Raw genomic sequence first — 18,767 nt, 5'->3', positions numbered from 1 at the left:
TCAGGGTTGCTGGATTCCCTGAGTTTCTTCCCGTTAGAATCGTTGCCCTGTTATTTGTAAGTCTCGGCTACTTGACCGGATACACAAAGTCGGACAGACCCAGTGTCAGGGGCAGCTGCTTTCTGCTTTCTGAGTCATTCTTCTGGGGGGACGAGATGAGTCCCAGGGATGGAGATCAGTTACTTTTCAGACATCTGGCTGTCCAGGGCCCTGCACCCCACTGTCCCTCCCATTCCTGCAGGGAATTTACTTTTTGCAGGAGTCAGGGAAGGGATTTAAACATAAATGTAAATGTATCATTTGTTCCTAAGTATTAAACTGGAAACATGCTTATGAAAAAAAAGAAGTAAAACAACAGAGAAAAGAAAGTTCTCACCGTGCGACCCCCAGAGAGAACACTGTTAATAGGTTGGTGACTATTTTTCCAAACTTTTCGTGTGGTTATCTACACAGAAACTCATTTTTTTAAATCGGATTTATTGTACGTGTACATTCTTTGACAGGCTTGCTTTGGCTTAAATGTGTATCCCGCTACTTTTCTAAGTAAGTGCACAAGATCTACTGGTTTTCCATAAGGGCCTCTTGAGGCTCCGTCGAGGTCTGCTCAGCGAGCATTTAACCCACTCTTCTTGTTGCACATTTGGAACATTCTTGATTATCGGTGATCCCTGATCTGTGTATATTGACCGAAGGATAACTTCTCAGACGGACTTGGTCAAAGAGTGTATGTACCGTTCATTTCTAGTCGGTCATTTGTCATCACTGCCTCCCAGATGCATCTCCAGAGGCATCCCCGTCTCCCCCGCTTTGCTGCCCCCTCCACATTGTCCCTCTGCAAAGCCCTGCTGTGACCCCTCCCTGCTCCCTGCCCTCCCTTCTCTGGTGCACACTGTCCTCCAGCCATGGCTGCCTCCTGGCCTTTGCCTTTGCTGTTCCCCCTGCCCGACTTGCCGGGGCCCCAGACACTCACTGCATGGTGGTTCATCAGCCAGCCTTCTCTGACCAGCTTTCAGCAGGGGCTTCTCAGCCCGCTCACCCTCTGTGCCATTATCCAGGCTGGCTCTTTCCCTCACTGTCCTGGCCACAGCAGAAATGCCCCTATTTCTTTTTTTTTTTATACCCCAATTGTTCTGAGGCTTTGCCATCTTTTTGCTCACCATTACCCCAGCCCTTAGTGTGCCTGAATAAGTTAGTGGTGGCGACTGTCACCTCCTTCCCTCCTCCCCCTGTGGTTGGACCATGACAGACTGCAAAGGAAAAGGGAGTCCCCAAACCCAAGCAGTTTTGAAATCCCAACTGGGCAAACTCCATTGGGTTTTAAGGCCTCAGAATAATTCTCTGTGGCTCAGGGCTCCACCCTCTGGGCCCAAGGTGCCTCCACCCACTCCCCCCGCCCCCCCCCACCCCAAGCCATCCTTCTCTCTTGTGGAGGGTGGCACGTGTTCGCAACCAAGTAGCACCCTGCTTCCTGAGTGTAGAATTTGGGGAGGATGACAGCCTTTTTTTATTTTGTCCTTCCTGTCTCTCTTCCGGTGCCAGTGCGCAGTGTTTCCGTGGGTATGACATCCTCAACCACCATACGGTCTCCTATGTACACCTCGTCGATACCCTCCATTAGACAAGAGGATCCATCACAGATCCTTGCTGGATAATCTTCTCTCTGTGCCTGGCATCTACTGGGATGTCAAATATGATCCATGAGTCCCAGATCTAGTGTCTTCAGAGAACCCTCCATGTGATTAACTTTGGATCCTTCTTAAGTACTAGCAAAAGGTTGTCCAGCCATGCCTCGGGGTTCCTTCCAGAGCATGCTCTTCTGAGCGCGTATCTTAGCATCTTTCTCCACTGGGACAGGCTCAGAGTCTCCCACATCATCAACTCTCTGTTCTGAGTTCCACTTACCACAGAACCATAGGCACAGCCCAGCTGGTAAGCTCCTGCCACTACATCATAGGAAGCCCCCTCTCGTTTCCATAACATGTCCCTTGTTTCTAAGCCCCCACAGCCAACACCTTTGGTATCCATATTTCTACCATCAGGTCTTTTTAGGATGACTTATCTAGAATGATCAAAGTATTTTAGTGCCTCTCCCCTCTTTGTGAGCTGTCACTGGTTCACAGGGTTCAGGGGTTAGAACTTGGACAGTACGGCAACTGTGAAGGTTACTGGTCAACCACCAATACCAAGCAAGCAATATTGATTCCTTCTCATTTTCTCAGAGCTGTGTTAGGCAGCACAAGCTATAGGGGAAGTATAGCCAGGTGGACCAAACACACTGGTTTGACCAGATGGTCCAGCTGGCATTTTCTTGTCCCAGGGTAAATGGACTGGTGCCCTTTCTCCCTTTCAAAAGTGTCCTGGCTTCGGTGATCAATTTTCTGGCCACCCTACGTGTAGATCTTAATGCTTGTCCTTCAGATTGTAAATCTGCTATTTCATGGGGATGGAACATAGATTGACAAAAAATTATCAAGCAGCGATGATGAAGTGCTGAATCTTATAACATCTTAGGTGCTTCTAAACATCCTTTGGGACATAGGGTAGCGCCCCCCCCCCCCACCCCGCAACTATCTCCCAGACATTGTGCCATCTAGAATTTCAGGTCTTTGGGATTTCATATTTGGAGTGTGGTCCCCGGACCAGCAACATTACCATCATCTTGTTAGAAGTGCACGTTGTCAGGCCTCATCCAGGACACCCTGAATCAGAAACTCTGGGCAGTGTGGGACCCCACAGTCTGTTTAAACAAGTCCCCAAACAAAAACATCTGTAATGCACAGACACACACACACACACACACACACACACACACACACAGACGCACACTCTTAGTGACCTCCCAGGCGTGTGGCCACAATTCATACCCTAAATACCACTCTGCTAGAGAGTTGCTCCTCTGTCCCTGTCTTTGTCTTCTCGTCTTCAAAGCGATGACAACCCCATGTGTCGAGAGTCGAGCTGATCTTGGTAAATGTTCCTTTGCTGGGAACCGTTCCTGGGTTCTAATGATCTATTTTCAGAGTTTTTCTCAAAGTAACATATTTCATTTTTTTGCCTCTCTCCCTCTCTCTTTGGCAGGAGCTGAGAAAAAGCCTGGAACTTAGTGTAAATCTGCAGAGGAAACAAAGAGATGGTTCTAGTGACGAGTATGACTCTATCGAAGAAGAGGTGCTCTCCGAGCCCGAGCCCGAGGAGCCAGTGCTGCTGGGCCACTGCAGAGAGGACCCCCCTCTTTCCAGCGGGAACTCCATGCAGAAGGCTGTGCCCGAGGACCAGGGGCCAGAAGGACGCCCTTCCCAGGGCCCAGACCCCCTCGTGGTGCTGGAATTCAACCCAGCTTCCAAGGGTGAGTTCTATCTTATGTGAGCACATCTTTGCCTTCGGTATGTTTGGGTCTGATAGTAGGACTTGAATTTCCAGCCATGTTTGGGGTTCAGCTTTGGGGAGACTATCCCACAGGCCAGTCAGGACTCTGCTGATTGCAACAAGCCAAGGCTTCCACAGGCCTCCAGATGACCCTGAGATTCCAGATGGCAGATGTCTGGCAGATGGTTTTGGGGGGCTGTCCTGTGTCTTGTAGGACGTGTAGTAGGATCTGCCTGCCCGCCGGTTAATACATTCTGTCTGAAACCAAAGGGACTATATTAGCTCGGCTAACTGAGGAGTCCAGAACCATCAAGGACTCTCCCCTCCCCTTCTTCCCCCTTCCTTACTCCGTACTTCTGTGTCATCTCTGCCTTCCTTTGTCTTGGTACCATTCACAGCTGGGCTCTCCACATACAGACACAGAATTGAGACACAGGCTTTATGCCTCCATCAGAAAGTGGCTTCATCTTCCTCAAAGCTCCAGGCTGCGTGCTCCTCTGTGCCCCTGGTACTGGAACCTTCTTCCATCCCAGCCCTCCCCTCTTATCCCTTCCACCATCTTTTCCTCAGCTAGGCTGTGAGCATCTCAGGGATAGCAAATGCATTTTACCTTGCTCTTTCCACCCTGGGATGTCCTTGGTGGCACCATTATTTTATGTGTCATGCTGCCAATTAAATCAACCTCGTCCCTACTCAGAAATGTTAACATCCAAAAACCTGTGTCATAGACTATTTCATTCGTTTGGCCAAATGTGCTGCACTATTCACATCTCTGATCCCAAACTAGCACGGTACCTGGCACAAACAGGGGTTCAGCCAATATTTGTTGAATGAATACATGAACGAACCAGCAGATGCCTGAGCGGCATGCCCCAACTTTGCTGGCATTCTGTGTCTGACATCTAAACCCTTGTTTTCCTACAGGTAATAGAAAGGAAAGGAATTTGTCGGCTAAGCGGAAGGACAATGCTGAGGTTTTCATTCCCAGCAGACCTGAACTGAACTTGAACTCTCAGCCCTCTGCTGTGTTCCCAGACCAGGAGAAGGCATGCTCAAGTAAGAGTTCTGGCAGCCCCAGAGCAGGGCTGGGGCTGGGGCTGGGTCCCCCTCAGTGTGATGCCTGCTGGGGGAGTCCTTACTGTGTGACGCTCTTCATCAAGGCCTGAGCTCACCTTTCACAAATGTATTGTTAGTCAAGGTCTCCAGAGAAACAGAACCAATAGAGTATGTGTGCACGTGTGTGTGTGTGTGTGTGTGTGTGTGTAATTCTAATCTGCAGGTTGGATCAGCCGGTTGGAGACCCAGAAAGAGCCAGTGTTCCAGTACACTATGCACTATCAGGGCCAATGTTGCAGAGGAAGTCCAGAGGTAGTCTTCTGGAGAATTCTCTTATTTGAGAGAGGGGTCAGTCTTTTTGTTCTGTTCTGGCCTTCAACTGATTAGATGAGGCCCACCCACAGTATAGAGGGTAATCTACTTTATTCTCCAGTGCAAATGTTAATCTCATCCAAAAATACCTTTTGGAGACACCCAGAATCGTGTTTAACCAAGCATCTGGGCTCCCTGTGGCCCAGTCCAAGGGACACATGACATCACCCATCATAGCGCCTTTCTCATTCTGTGACGGAGAGGTGGTTTTAATTGAAAACTTATTTTAGTTTTGGTTTTACTTTCTCATTTTGTTTTTACTCTTAATCTGTTTATATGGATAATGATGCTTTGCAAATGGTGCTGAATTCTAAAAGTACAAGAGTTGACGGTGCAGTCGGTCTGCCACTCTTCTGATGAAATGAGAGGTTACATTGATAGAGTACTTGGTGTGAGCCGGCCCCCGCTGTCAGCTTTTAGTCCTATCACTTGTAAGTAAATGATCTTCCTTACACATAGCCTTTGAGGTAGGTCCAGGGATTGTCCCCATTTCACATATGAGGAGCTGAGGCCCAGAGCAGGGTATTCACATGCTGGAAAGTGGCCAACCTAGGCCCCAAACCTGGTGGAGAGACTCCATGCTGTGTCCCAGTCAGCACTGGAAGCCCTCAGTGAATCATTGCAGCCCGGGGCCCTGGGTCCCATCTAGGGACAGAGTGCGCCCGGGGAAGCCGCTTGCTTCTGGGTTTTGCTACCCAAAACAAAGCACCTCTCAGAGTTCAAGGCATCCTGGTATTCCAAGCATTTGGAAGCCTGAGGTGTCCTGGGCAGAAATCCAGTCCCAGCCAGCCTGCCTTTGTTAGACAAGCAGTCCATCTGAGCCAGGGGCCCTGACCTCTGTGGCTGGCATTCTACCCACGTCTCCTGGGAGCTGGAGGGATTGAGGCCTGGGCTTGGGGCAGGTGGAAAGACAAGGAGGAGTCGCAGAACAGCCAGCACTTACCAAGCATCAGCTCTAGCTCTGTAAATGTTGTCTCTGTTTGGTCTCCCCCAGCCGCCAGCTCTGAGGTAAGGATTTGAGAACGGTCCTTTATTTGGGAGATGGTCCCTGGTTAGGGGGGCAGCAAAGGGAAGGAGCTCAAACCAGCTTTATCACCAAGGAAGTTCACTGGGCAAGTGGACTTGCCAGTGAACTCCTGGCTGGGGAGTTCGGGGGGCAGAGCTGAACATAAGCCCCCGTGTGGGACTGCTGCTCCCCACCCTAGGCCAAGGGAGCTAGGCTCTTCCACATCCCTCCCAGGGCCAGCAGAGCCCAGAGCCAGAGCTGTAGGCTGAGGTCTGGCTGACTGACTATGGGCAGGATACCATCCCTGCATTATCTGATCAATTCTCATCACAACCCAAACTCCAACTGAAGGAAGAGACACATGAATACGAGACAAGGCATTTTGGGTAGCAAGTAATTTTATTTTTCTTAGGGGTGATGGGAGGGCCCTCTGTGGTCCTGGGCTTGCAGCCCAGCAGCCCAGCAGCCCTGGCAGAAAGCAAGCCTGCGCACCTGCTTTAAATCCTGCCCACGCACCTAGTAGCTCTGTGACCTCAGACAGTTTGGTTAACCTCTCTGGGCCTCCATCATCCATCTGCCCAGGAGGGATAAGAATGATACCTTCATCTGGGAGTTGCTATAAGGCTAAAAGGGCTGGAGAGAGGATCACCTTGTTCAGAGCACCTGCTTGGTGGGGTCAGCTGGCACTGTTCACACAAATGCCAGCCAAGCCTCAGAGCTGCTGTCATTCCCAGCTTAAGTCAGGGGCACTTCCGGGAGGGAGATACGGGTGCTGTCACCAGAGGCAGATGGAGTGGGTGCCGGGCAGCAAACTCCAGGAGATCCCTGTGGACGCTGCTGCCCCCTTCTCCCATTTCACAGATGAGAAAACTGAGGTTGAAGACCTGGAAGTGACTTGCCGAGAGTAATAGGCAGGATGGGAAATTGGGGGAGCCATTGGGGCTGGCCGCGAGCATCCTGGAGATATGGCCTGGCCCACAGGCAAGACCAGCCGGGGAGGAGGGGTGCTGGGGCCTAGGCCTGGGGCTGCAGTCACAGCATCCTCCCATCTAGCCCAGTCGAGTCCTGGATGCGTTTGCAGGCAAGGCAACAGGTCATTTGCTGTCTTCTTTGACCTCACCAGCACTCTGTGTATGGAGCATCTACCCTGTGCCAGCCCTGGTCCAAGCCCTGGTGATTCAGGGAGCAACACACTGTTCCTGCTGTCTTGGTGTTTATGTTTCAGTGGGCAGGGATAGACAACAAACACGAAGATGGGGTGGTGACAGCCACCACCAAGACAGCAACCGGGTGATGGCTGGGCAGCGTGCTTAGAGGAGGCCTCTCTGAGGAGAGGAGAAGTGAGCTGAGACCAGGTGAGGTCAAGGACTAGCCTTTTGCAGAGGGGAAAGCCTGTGCAAAGGCCCTGGGGTCGGAAAGAGTTGCTCAGTTAGCTCAAGAATTAGAAAGAAGGCTGGAGGCCAGAGCATAGCCACTGAGGGGAGGGTAGCTGAGATGGAGTCACAGGTGACCAGAGGCTACCATGACCTGCTTTACATTTGAACAAGGTCCTGCTGGCTGCCACATGGAATGTGGCCTGTTGGGAGTTGTGATGGCTGTGGGATGACCAGGGAAGAGCCCATTGCAGGGTGCAAAAGGTGGTGACTCAGTCTCTGAGTCTTACCAGTGGCTGGATTCCTGATAGCAGTTGAGTTTGGTGATGAGACTAGTTGTGACTTACCTGAACAGCCAGGGTAAGAAGCTGGGCAGTGGGGAACCCACCATGATAGGACGGGGAGAGCCGAGACTCAGCAGTGACAGGGGATCCCTGACTTGTCACTTGTCTGGTGTAGGTTCTGGGTCTGTGCCACTAGCAAAGGAGACCCAAGCAAGCCAGGTGCCTGGAGCTGGCTTCTGTGTCTGGATAAGCCATGTTCGGTGCTAAGCCCGCTGCAGGAAGAGTGGGGTCTGATCTCTGTCCTGCCTCAGCGGGGAATGACCCGGACATGCAGCCAGACCGAGCCTGCAGGTGGTGGAGTTGTCCGCATCCCACCAACATGAAAAGCCAAAATCCAGTAGTAGAGCTAGGACCAAACTTGTTCCTGGGACTTGCTGGCAAGAGCCAGAGCCTGGAAAGTCACCAGTATGGAGCCTGAGGAAGTTAGACATAGGAAGGGAATTGCTGTGGAAGTGGTGTGTTGACAAGGGCATGTCAAGGTCAAAGCAGCTGATAGGGTTTGAGATGTCCTGTGCAAGTAGATCATCTGAGATATCGTCTATATAGGTGAAGAGCAAGATATACCATGTCAGAAAAACCTGGTGAGTTTTGGATCTATCTGGTTTGGTTGGAAGAAGCCAGGAGAGAGAGAGAAGGGACAAGGGGACAAGGAGAAGGCCGAGTTAGCTCTCAGAGCCCCAACAGCAAGTGGACAGTGCGGGTAGCAATCCCAGGTGGTGGTGGTTCTTTGACATCCAAACTAGCTCCACTGACCACTGCTTCAGTGGCCAAGACTCCAGTCTATACTACTGGTGTCGACTCTTCATGAAGAAATTAGAAAGGGTTTCCAGAAAGTTCCTCCAGAATGAGTTGCTGAAAGAAATGAAACCCAGAGTAGTGTGCCACCGTGCAGGAAACCTTCCTGAGCCCCTGGTAGAGTGGGAGCAGGACCCTGCTGATCAAGCAACCTTCCCACCCATCCTACTGGGATCACCAGACTTTCCTCCTTAATGTGCATGCCACGGTCACGAGAGTTTCCATGACTGGGTAATAAAATGAAGAGCCAGCACTTACAAAGCACTGACCCAAAAAAGCTGTTTTATACCACACATGTAGTCTTGCATTTAACCATCTAAACTGCTCCGTAAACTAGACACCACTATTAGCAACAACTGTTATACAGAGGAAACCAAGGCACAGAGAGGTTGAGGAATTTGCCCTAAGTCACACAGCCAGTGAGCAATGAAATCAGTGTTTGAAAACCTGACTGCAGGGGTGCCTGGGTGGCTCAGTTGATTAAGCATCTGCCTTTGGCTCAGGTCGTGATCCTGGGTCCTGGGAAGCTCCCTGCTGAGCTTCTGCCTCTCCCTCTGCCTGCCGCTCTGCCTGCTTGTGCTCTCTCTCTCCCTCTAATTAATTAATTAATTAATTAAAAAGAAAGAGAGAAAACCTGACCATAGAGTCTGTTTTCTTAACTACTCCACTGCGTGAGTGGTCCCTCTTGTGCCAACTAAAATGCTGTTTGCTTACTACATATCCACATCAGCCTGGCCCTAACTGAAAACATGCCTAAAAGTCAGAGTTGAGTCACTTGTGATATTTTTTCTAATATTCTTTGATGTAAATATATAACTGTTAGTATTTTATTTTTTAAAGATTTTATTTAAATCTTTATTAAAGAGAAAGAGCGAGCGAGCACAAGGGCATACACAAGCAGGGGGAGAGGCACGTGGGTGGAGAAGCAGGCTCCCCACTGACCAAGGAAGCCTGATGTAGGACTCGATCCTGCATGCAGGACCCTGGGGTCACAACCTGAGCTAAAGGCAGCTGCTTAACCGACAGAGGCACCCTGGCATCCCAACTGTTAATATTTTAAAAACCATGTAGCAACTAAAATAGTTTTGAGGGATGCCTGGGTGGCTCTGTCTGTTAAGTGCCTGCTTTAGGTTATGCCCACCCTAATGACATCATCTTAACCCCAGCATCTGCAAATACTGAATAAGCTCACACTGATAGGGCCTGGGAGGTTAGGACTTCAGCATCTTTTATGGGGACACAATTCAACCCCTAACACATACCTTCATGGGCATCATTTTACAAAGTAGAGCTTCATTAATTTATAATTGGCCATTCTCCAGAAAGTTCTGGAATGTTCTAACAAATTACATGCAGTGTGTGGTGCAAGACTGACAAATACATGAGGAAATGAAAGTGAAGAGAAGACGAGGAGAGAAAAAATAGGAAGCCAGAGGGTGAACAAACAGGCATGTGAGGGAGTTCAGGAGTGACTCTGAGCTTCCTGGGCACCGTGGCAAAGGAGCCTATGTGTTCATGTAAACATTGTCACTGGGTCCCTCTGATGTGACCAGATGACCAGCTGTCCCTGGTACTGGGTTCTTAGAGCCATTTGTCCCATCATCTCCCTGCAAAAGGACACTGTCTGAGGTCGTGGAATCTTCATTTTGAACAGATTTAGAGTTCAGCCTCTCAAATATCCTTGGCCCCTACATAAGCTAAATTTGAAAAAAGTCAAAAAGCACAGCATGGTCACCACCCTCGCACTACAGTGGAGCCACTCTTCACACGGGGATTTGTTTCTAAAGGTCAGAAAAAGTGCAGGTGGTAGCCCAAGAAACTCTTGGAAATCCCTCAAACTGATGATGAGGGGCAGCTTCCGTGAGGGTATATGGCTCTGTACAGACCACCCCTATCATCTCCAGTAAGCCCCAGAGCATCATCTCTCCTCCAGGGCGGGTCCAATCCCAGCTTCTTGGCTGAGTCTCAAATGAAGCAGGTGGCTTCGTTTAGGGTCTGGGCTACAGTGAAAATGTATGTTTTTAGACATTGGCATTATGCGAAGGGCACTGGATGTTCACGCCCCCAGAGGCATAAGGAACATGAGACTTCCCAAGAAGACAGAGGAATCAAATCAGCTCACCCTTTCTAGGTAAAATCTGGACTGCTCACATGCTTTATATTTGTGGGGGGCTGTCTTCTGGGGGACATGCACAAATGAGCCTCTTTATGTCTTTCTGGTGAATGGAACCATGTTGTCTCCTGTTCAGTCTAGTGATGCTTGTTGCTCTAAAGCCCACCAGCTTTCTTTCGTGGTCACTATTTCCATGGTGTGTCTTCTTTTTGTCCTTTTGCTTTCAAACTTTCTCCTTCCTTACATTGAGGTTTGTCTCTTGTAAGCAGCATGTAATTGGGTTTTATTTTTATCCTCTAAACAATCTACGTGTTTTAATGGGCACATTTAGTCCATTTACATTTAATGTAATTGCTGATATACTTGAGTTTGAATCTACTATCGTATTGTCTGCTTTTTATTGGTTCTGCCTGTTTTATGGTCCTCTTTCTTTCCTTTCTTTCCCTGATTACTTTCTGTTTTTCCTCTTTTCCCTCTCTATTAGCTTGTTAGCTCTACATCCTTTTATTATTCTTTTAGTCATTACCCGAGATTGCAATACGCATTCTTGACTTATTTGAGTCTACTTTAGATTAGCAAGTTTACCGCTTCCCATTCAGTGGAAGGACCTTACAACTCCGTAACTCCCATTTACTCCCCTCCTGACTTAAATGCTATTATTGTCATGCTTTTTAATTCTTTCTAGGTCTTAAACCTCACAAGATGATGGTATCATCATTTTTATGATTGCTATTATTTTTAATTTTACATAGTAGTAACTCAGATTGCCCATCTTGTTAACCTTTCTGAGCTTTGCACTCCTGGCTCTTTGAAAGTCATGCTGACTCTCCGGCTGTGGCCCCAAGTCTGTCACCAGCTCTGCCCAGCCTCCCAGCTTTGTGGCAGCTCAGATCAGGGTCAATAGCTCCTTGAGGGAAAACACTTCCCAGGGGCTGGGTTTACCTCTTTGGGTTTCCTTCTCCTGCCTGCTTTTGACCCTGTAATCGTTCACAGCCCTGTTCACGCTCCACATCTTCAAACACATTTCTTTGTTTCAAACAAATTTGTATAATATTTGGTCCAGGTTTTCTAGCTGTGCTCCAAGGAAGAGTTGGTCTGCATTAACATTACCAGAACTACAACCTACCGCCTGTACTCTTTAAAGAGTTATTTCTCCCCTTGACCCTTTGCCTTTGGCCAAGGTCATAAACTAGAATTTGTGTCAATTAAATGTACATATGATGCGTGAGAATGTAATTCCTCTCTGTCACTGTGACTGTCGTGGTTCTAATGAACCAGTTCTTATGTCCTATGCTACTCTAGTCTCTACCCATAAGTTTTCCACAAGACTTCCAGAGACCTGTTGTCATCTTGAGGGTGAAAGAACATCAGTCTTTAATGTAGAAAGTTTACTGTCCGAGTTGTCAGAGTGCTCTAGGGAAGTGATGTATCTGAACCACTTTTCTCAGACAAGCTGCCACCCATAGAAATAAAGTAACACCCCCTCAGTGTGATTGAATTAGAGGACCCTGACAGCCCACACTTAGCATTTCTATCAGGTACAGCGACAGAAAGACCATTCTGCCGAAGCCCTGAGTCTTATAACATAGTTAGTCAGTGTTCATTATTAATCACAAGTGACAGAAACCCAAACTGGCTGAAGCAATGAAGGAAAATGTATTGCTCCCAGACCTGGGAAGTCCAGGACTATAGATGTAGCCTCAGGCAATGAGGGATCCAGGTGCCCAGATGATACCACCGGGAAGCTGTTTCGTCATCACTTAGCTCTAGTCTTCTCTAGTCCAGCAGGTCTCAAACTTGGAACGTGCATTAGAATTATTTGCAGAGCAAATGAAAACACAGACTTTTGGGCCCCAGCCCCAGTTTCTAGTTCAGTGCATCTAGAACGGAGTCTAAGTCTTTTAATCACCTGACAAGTTCTGATGGTGCCGATATTGCCAGTCCAGGGATCACACTTTGAGAACCATATCTCTGGTCTCAGGCACAGCCCACAGATGGCCCCCAGGGGCTCTAGGCTCTCTCTTACTGGCTCAGCAACCCTAGGGAAAGGGACTGCTCCTTTCCTAATGATTCCAGCAGAGCCCAAGAACCAGCTGTCCCCTGAATGGATCTCTAGTCTCCATGGTCTGGGAGAGGCAGTTCTCTCTTTGGCCCAGGCTGGGCCAGGAATGTGGTCAGATCTGTCCAAACTCTGTAGACTGAGAAGAGTAGAGAAGGGCCGGTTCCCCAAAGGAGAACCTGGGTGCTATGCAGGTGGGTGCTGCTACGGGGAAGTCAGAAGCAACTGTTATCCATTTCCTAAATTAAGCACACATGTTTGCTACACATTCTCCAGAGGTAGGATATGGACCAAAGGACCGTCCTATCCAAGAGAGAAGAGTGGAACCATTCAGTGAGGGTGGCATGGGGAGCCCTGATTGCCTTCCTTGAAAATCATACACATTCCTGGCCCAGAGAAGAGCTGGTGGCAAAAGGATGAGTATTAGAGTTACAGACAGACATCTGTGTACATACAGACAGACAACTATAGAGTCATAGACATCTGCCCATGGAGAGGCCCAGAGAAGCTCTAGAGATGAGAGAACACAGGCCCTGATGAGCCATGTGTATCAGCTGTTTACAGGCGCCTAATGAGCTGTCCCAAAATCAGTGGCTTGAAACAGCAGCCCTTTGACTTCCGCTGAGAATGCCACAGGTGGACTGGACGGTGTCAGACGGCCGGTCACTTACATGACAGCAGGCCACTTGGCCTGTGGACCTCAGCTGGGATGACCGTCTCTGTTCCATGTGGTCTCGCTAGCCAGCATATGGTGGTCTCAGAGAGGGCACACCCCAAAGCATAAGTGCTTTTTTAAGACTCTGCTTGGTCATGATCGTCCAGTGACCTGTTAGCCAAAGAAAGCCACCAGGCCAAGCCCAGCTGGAGAAACAGACTCTACCCCTTGCACCACCCCTCTTGAGCAGGGAAGGGGAGGGATGAGTGGACGCTGGTCATAGTCTCTTACACCACGGGAAGCGTGTGGCCTGATAAAGCCACGCTATGGTGAAATGCATGGTGGTCTGGAGTACTCAGGCGTGGACCATTGTCCCGGGCGCAGCCAGCTCCCTGTCCCCCTGCCAGTTGGATTTTAGAGGCGAGTGTGGGCATCTTGGGACAAAACAGGGCTAAGTCAGCTGTTTCCCTGGACCTTTCACCGCACAAACCAGTGCCCGGTTTCCAGGCCAATGGGCACCCGACCACGGCCGGGGGGGGGGGAACCGTGGAACCCAGAGGGCTTACAGCCTGTCTAACGGGGGCACCGCTACCCAGCTCTAGCCCTGTGATCGCCACATGGGAATGCTAGTCAGAGGTTACCAGCTCGTCTGATTTTTTCAGGAGACACCAGGAATTCCAATTTTCAGGTGGATTTCCTCTTTAAAAAAAAAAAAAAAAAAAAAACCTTGGCATCTATTTCCAATTTGAAAACAAAGTGAACAAAGTGAAAGCTGCACAGTACACATCCGCAGCCGGCTTTGGCCTTCGGGCTGCTGGCTTACGATCTTCTCCGTGAACCTTGTTCTCCGATGTACTGTCCGCCCTTTCAGTGGATTCCCAGGTGACCTCCGAGGCCTCGCACATGTGGTGAGGGGTAATTTTGCTGAGACCCTGCATGTGAGCTTTTCCGAGTCCTGGCCGGCCGGTGGGAACAAGTCACCCAGCCGGTGAGCCGCCCGGCAGCCCCGCATCCCCCTCTCCTCTCTTCTCCTGTGACATGTGTTGTACGCACGGCAAATCTCCCGTGTTTGATAGGCTCTTTGTTTCCCAGGGAGAGAGAGAGAGAGACAAGGCAAGTTTTGGCAAGGCAAAGAGCAAGTGGAGTTAACGGGAGAGGGATGGCTTTCGACCAGAAAAGAGCAGTGTGGGATAAATTAAAATGTGCAATTTGGTTCTTGCTGGTGGCACAAATTTATTGTGTGAATAAATCTGCCATTCTCTAGGTGTATGACGAGAATAAATCCGCCCTCATGTGGTGTTCAGGCTGGTGCAAAACGGGCTCGGCCAAGTGAGCGATGAGAGCGTCGACACGAGTTAAAAGGTGGTTGCCTCCTGTGTCGTGAGGAAATGCTCAGTGAACACGAACTGATCAGCAGAGATGAGGTTCAGGAGGATGCAAGCGCCCTGTGCCGACGTTTCTGGAAAGCCATGGGTGGGGAAGGCTCTGGTAGGAGAGCTGCAGGGTTGACCTTCACTCAGAGAAAGAGTGATTTAATTTCTAAAAGCATCATCTTTGCATAGTATGATTCAAAGGGCACAGGCAGCTCGTGGTGATCATGCTGTCGGGGGGAGCGTTCCCTCCCAAGGGAAAGATGCTTGGGGCAGAAGTGTTTCTGCAGCCAGAACTGGACCCCACTGGAAGCAAAAGCCTTTCTGGGTATCCTTTTTGAAGAAGAGGTGAGGCTAGGGTTGCAGCGACCAAGGCCAGGTGGTTTGTCTCTGGCGCCCTCTTCCACCCCAGTCCCGGGCCACTGAGGCAACAGAGGGCGGGCCACTTGCCCACGGAAAGATGGTAAAAAGGCAGGGGTCACCACCCAGCTCCCTTTAGAACGACTTTATACGTGTTCCATGTGGGCCATGGAGAAGGAGCTCATGAATTGCAGGTTCTGCTGGTTCTGGCAATGCCTAAGACTTCCGTCAACACAGGGGTTTGCGCTCCCCCATGTCGTAGCGTGAGCACACGTGTTTAGCTTTATACACATCCTCAGTCCCTTCTTTATGGAATCACCTATAGGATCAGAAGGAGCCTTGAATTCTTCAGCTCTGCTTTCCTGCAGATGATGAAGGAAACAGTATGCAGTACTGATACTCACAAAAACCGAGACTGACAAAGTTTGGGGTGGAAATCATTTTCCATACATCCAGAAATCATCATGCCAGGTGCCAGGGTCGTAGCATGACGCCAGTTGGGCTGACATGGCCTCGGGCCCACATGAGAACCGAGGCCGAGACCTCTTCACCCTCCTGCCCACTCAGACTGCCTTGCCATTCCTCATCTGGCAAGCCCCGCCCACCTCAGGGCCTTGGCACCTGCTCTTCGCTTGGCCTGGAATGGCCTCCCTCTGTGGGTATTTGCAGGGCCCACTGCCTTCAGGTCTCCGCTCAGATGTCACCTACCCTAACCAAGTGGCTCAAATAGTATCTCTTTCCCTGCATCACCTCTGGCCTTTGCCCCACTCTGTTCCTTGTTGCACTTGTCTCCACCTGCTGGTAGATCCAGTGTGCACCTGCCTGATCCCTATCTGTCTCTGCCCCTGACTGTGAGGTCTGTGAGGCGGGGGTGCATGTCATTCCACAGCCTAGGGAAGTCGAGAGCCTGTGTCATTAATAACCTTTGCCTTGCCAAAACCCATATCTGCCTCAGCTACCCTGGGGGCAAGGGTGTGAATTTTTCTGTTCCAGCTTCAGTGTAGCTCAAGACCAGGTCCTTCAGCTTCCTTTGACTCCTCCTCCCTGTCCCTGTCCCCCTAGCTACTCCCAGGACCTGAGCCCAGTGTGGCTGTCTGCATCCCTTTTACCCACCCGCATTTCCACACCAGTAAGGACCCCCCCCACCCCCCCCACCCCCCCGTCAGCTTGATACACTGAGCGGCTGCCAGTCCTCCTTTCTGCTCTGTTTGGGTATTTGTTTTACCGTCTCATTCCCTCGCCCCTCCCCCTGCCCCATTGCAGAGCAGACCAAGTCCCTCATAAGAAGGGCCAACAAGGAAGACTGTAAAGTGGCCTTGACCAGGATGATCAGAATCCCGGGTCACTTTCCCAGCAGCTCCTTACGTTTCTGTCCCTGGGAGCAGCATTGGGGCAACAACGAGAGACAGTACATCAAAGTCAGAAAATGACCTACTCTCTGTTTATTGCCCAGGCCGGCCATCCGAAGGCATTTGAGGTTCCTTTGGGCGCCCCTGACCCTCCTGGGAGAGTGGCTTGGACTCGTTGTGGCCTTGGGGTAGGCCAGCCCTTCGGGCTCTATTGGCCTTCATAAGGTTTCATAAAAACCAGAATATGTCTGTAAACACATAAAATTCAGGGGATTTCACATAGATTTCAGATTCTAGCTTTTCTTGGGTGGGGAAAAAAAGACAATAGCTCAAATGGCAGCTGTTGGCTGGAGCTGGGCTGCAGCCCCTGGCCCCGGGGCATTCAAATTCACAGCCACTCCTGGGCGCCTGGTAGAAACTGATATGCCCTCATTTTAGTTGAGCTTTCCCATAAAAACCCATGGTCTCCTATCAGCCGCGTGCCCAGCCGTACTGGAAGCCAGCCTGGTGCAACTGCCGTGCTTCCACTCCTCTCCCAAGGCCATTCTGGATGTTGCTGCTAGAACATTCCTTCAGACGCAGCATTCTAACACGATGTAGTAGACGGGTCAAGTGATGCATGGAATGCTCAGTACTAAGCGTGGAGGGATGGGCTCAAGGACTCAGTATTCAAAGGATGCTGTTTCGTATATCCTAAGAGGTCACCCGTGAATTCCCAGTGTGTTAGAGGCCGGCGTCAGCGTCGATCGTTGACATTACTGCTAGGGGATACAATCCAGTCGCTTCTGCCGAATTCACATCTCTGGCACAGACCTGCTCCCAGACTCAGACTCGAGTGTGTACGCGCAACTTGATGGCTCCACTTGGATGCCTGAATCATACATCTTGGGCCCAATCTGTCCCAACCTGAGCCCCTGCTCTCCGCTCCCAAACCTGCTCCACCAAGAGCCCTGGTCGCTCAGCCCTTCCTCTCTCCCAGCCACACCCACATTGTCAGGCCACCCTGTGGGCCCTGCTTTCACTACATTTGCAGGATCTGACCACAGTCTCTGTCCCTTCCCTGCTGCTGCCATGCCTCCCGCTGGCTACAGCTAGAAACTTCTAGAAACCTAGTCCCTTCTGTCCCCAGCTCAGCACCTAAGTCAGGTCAAGTCCTCCCCTCCTCTAGAGCCTACCATGGCTCCCCCTTTCACTCAGAGTAGCAACCTTGTGACCTCCACGGCTTTGAGTGATCCCCCACTCAGGCCTCCTGAACCTATCTCCTTGTCTCAACCTGTCAGCCCACACACGGCACCTGGCTGCTCCGTGAGCACACCACCCACGGGTGTGTCCACGCCCGTGGGGGACCACAGCCTCATCCACCCTGCAGCGCCACTCTGTTCTGCTCTTACCTGTTCTTCTGTACCATTTTCTGACATCTAACACTCTTATTCTGTTGACCATTTCCCCCGGCTACTTGTCCTACTTTACAAAGCCAGGGTTCTCGATCTGTCTCATCACTGCTGGGTCCCCAGTGCCGAGGACAGAGCCAGGCACAGTGGCCCTCAAGAAATGTTTGCCGAGGGGATGAGAGTCAATTGGGGAAAGCCTCTTTAAGCATTCTGATAGAAACATTTCGGGCAGTTCTGTTTTTAAATGGAGTTTTTTTCCCCTAATATGGAGAGGTTCCACACATAAGTAATTGAGAGGGTGTTACAGTGACCTCCGTGTGTCCATTACCTGGCCTTGGCAGTCATGAATTGATGGCGAATGTCTCTTCATCTAACATCCCCACCCACTGCCCAGATGATTAGGAAGGAAATTCGAGTCATCATTTAATTTTATCTGCAGATAGTTTAGTCTGCTTTCCTTTGCTGCATAGCCCTCTGTTGGGTGGGCGTACCGTTATTTATTTCATTCAGCCAGTCTTACTGGACTCTGTCTGCATGTCACTTTATAAAACCAATTGTCCTCTCCTTAGAACTTCTGGAATCGCCCACAGCATTGCAATGCTTTTTTTCTTAAATTGGGATGTAAAGTCTTTGCAATTCTTGTTGCCCATGGAAAAGCAAAACAGGATAAAGTAAAATATTCCCAGATACCCATCTGTCTCCACGAGAGCTTATATTATTCCCCATAAGTACTTCGTTAGAGCTTACAACTTTTTATTTAGATGCGATTTCAAACTTCAAGTTGCAAGTTACAGTGCAGTTGACCCTCCATAGACCCTCCAGCCGCACTTACCAGCTGGTAACATTTTGTCCCAGTTGATGGATTGAGTGACTGATCGGTTTTCTTTTCTTACATAAGCTCCAGGCCCAACATGGGGCTTGAACTCATGACCCCACGATCAAGAGTGGCACGCTCAACCGACTGAGCCAGCCAGGCAGCCCTTGTTCCCACTGGTTTCTATTTGTGCTCTGTGTGTGTCTGTGTGTGGATGGATGTGTGTGTGTATTTGAGATTCAGTTGCAGACATCATTCTCCTTTACCTCTGAACACTGTAGTGTGTGTCTCCTAAGACTGGGGCATTCATGTCCCACGAGCACAGCACACTTAGGAAATTCAGG

General features: G+C 50.0%; 1 protein-coding gene across 3 annotated transcripts in view; it reads left to right on the top strand.

Moving 5' to 3' along the window:
* LOC123933718 (katanin interacting protein) overlaps positions 1-18,767 on the top strand; it is a 179,071-nt gene that overhangs the window by 90,162 nt on the left and 70,142 nt on the right. For all 3 annotated transcript variants that reach the window (XM_045993193.1, XM_045993195.1, XM_045993194.1), the window contains 2 exons: positions 3,079-3,346; positions 4,291-4,422. In XM_045993193.1, the coding sequence (XP_045849149.1) occupies positions 3,079-3,346; positions 4,291-4,422 (400 nt within the window). The remainder of the gene's footprint in view (positions 1-3,078; positions 3,347-4,290; positions 4,423-18,767) is intronic.

Source organism: Meles meles, chromosome 21 (genome assembly GCF_922984935.1).
Source record: "Meles meles chromosome 21, mMelMel3.1 paternal haplotype, whole genome shotgun sequence".
Lineage (NCBI taxonomy): Eukaryota > Metazoa > Chordata > Mammalia > Carnivora > Mustelidae > Meles > Meles meles.
This window is presented reverse-complemented; position numbering and strand designations above follow the sequence as displayed.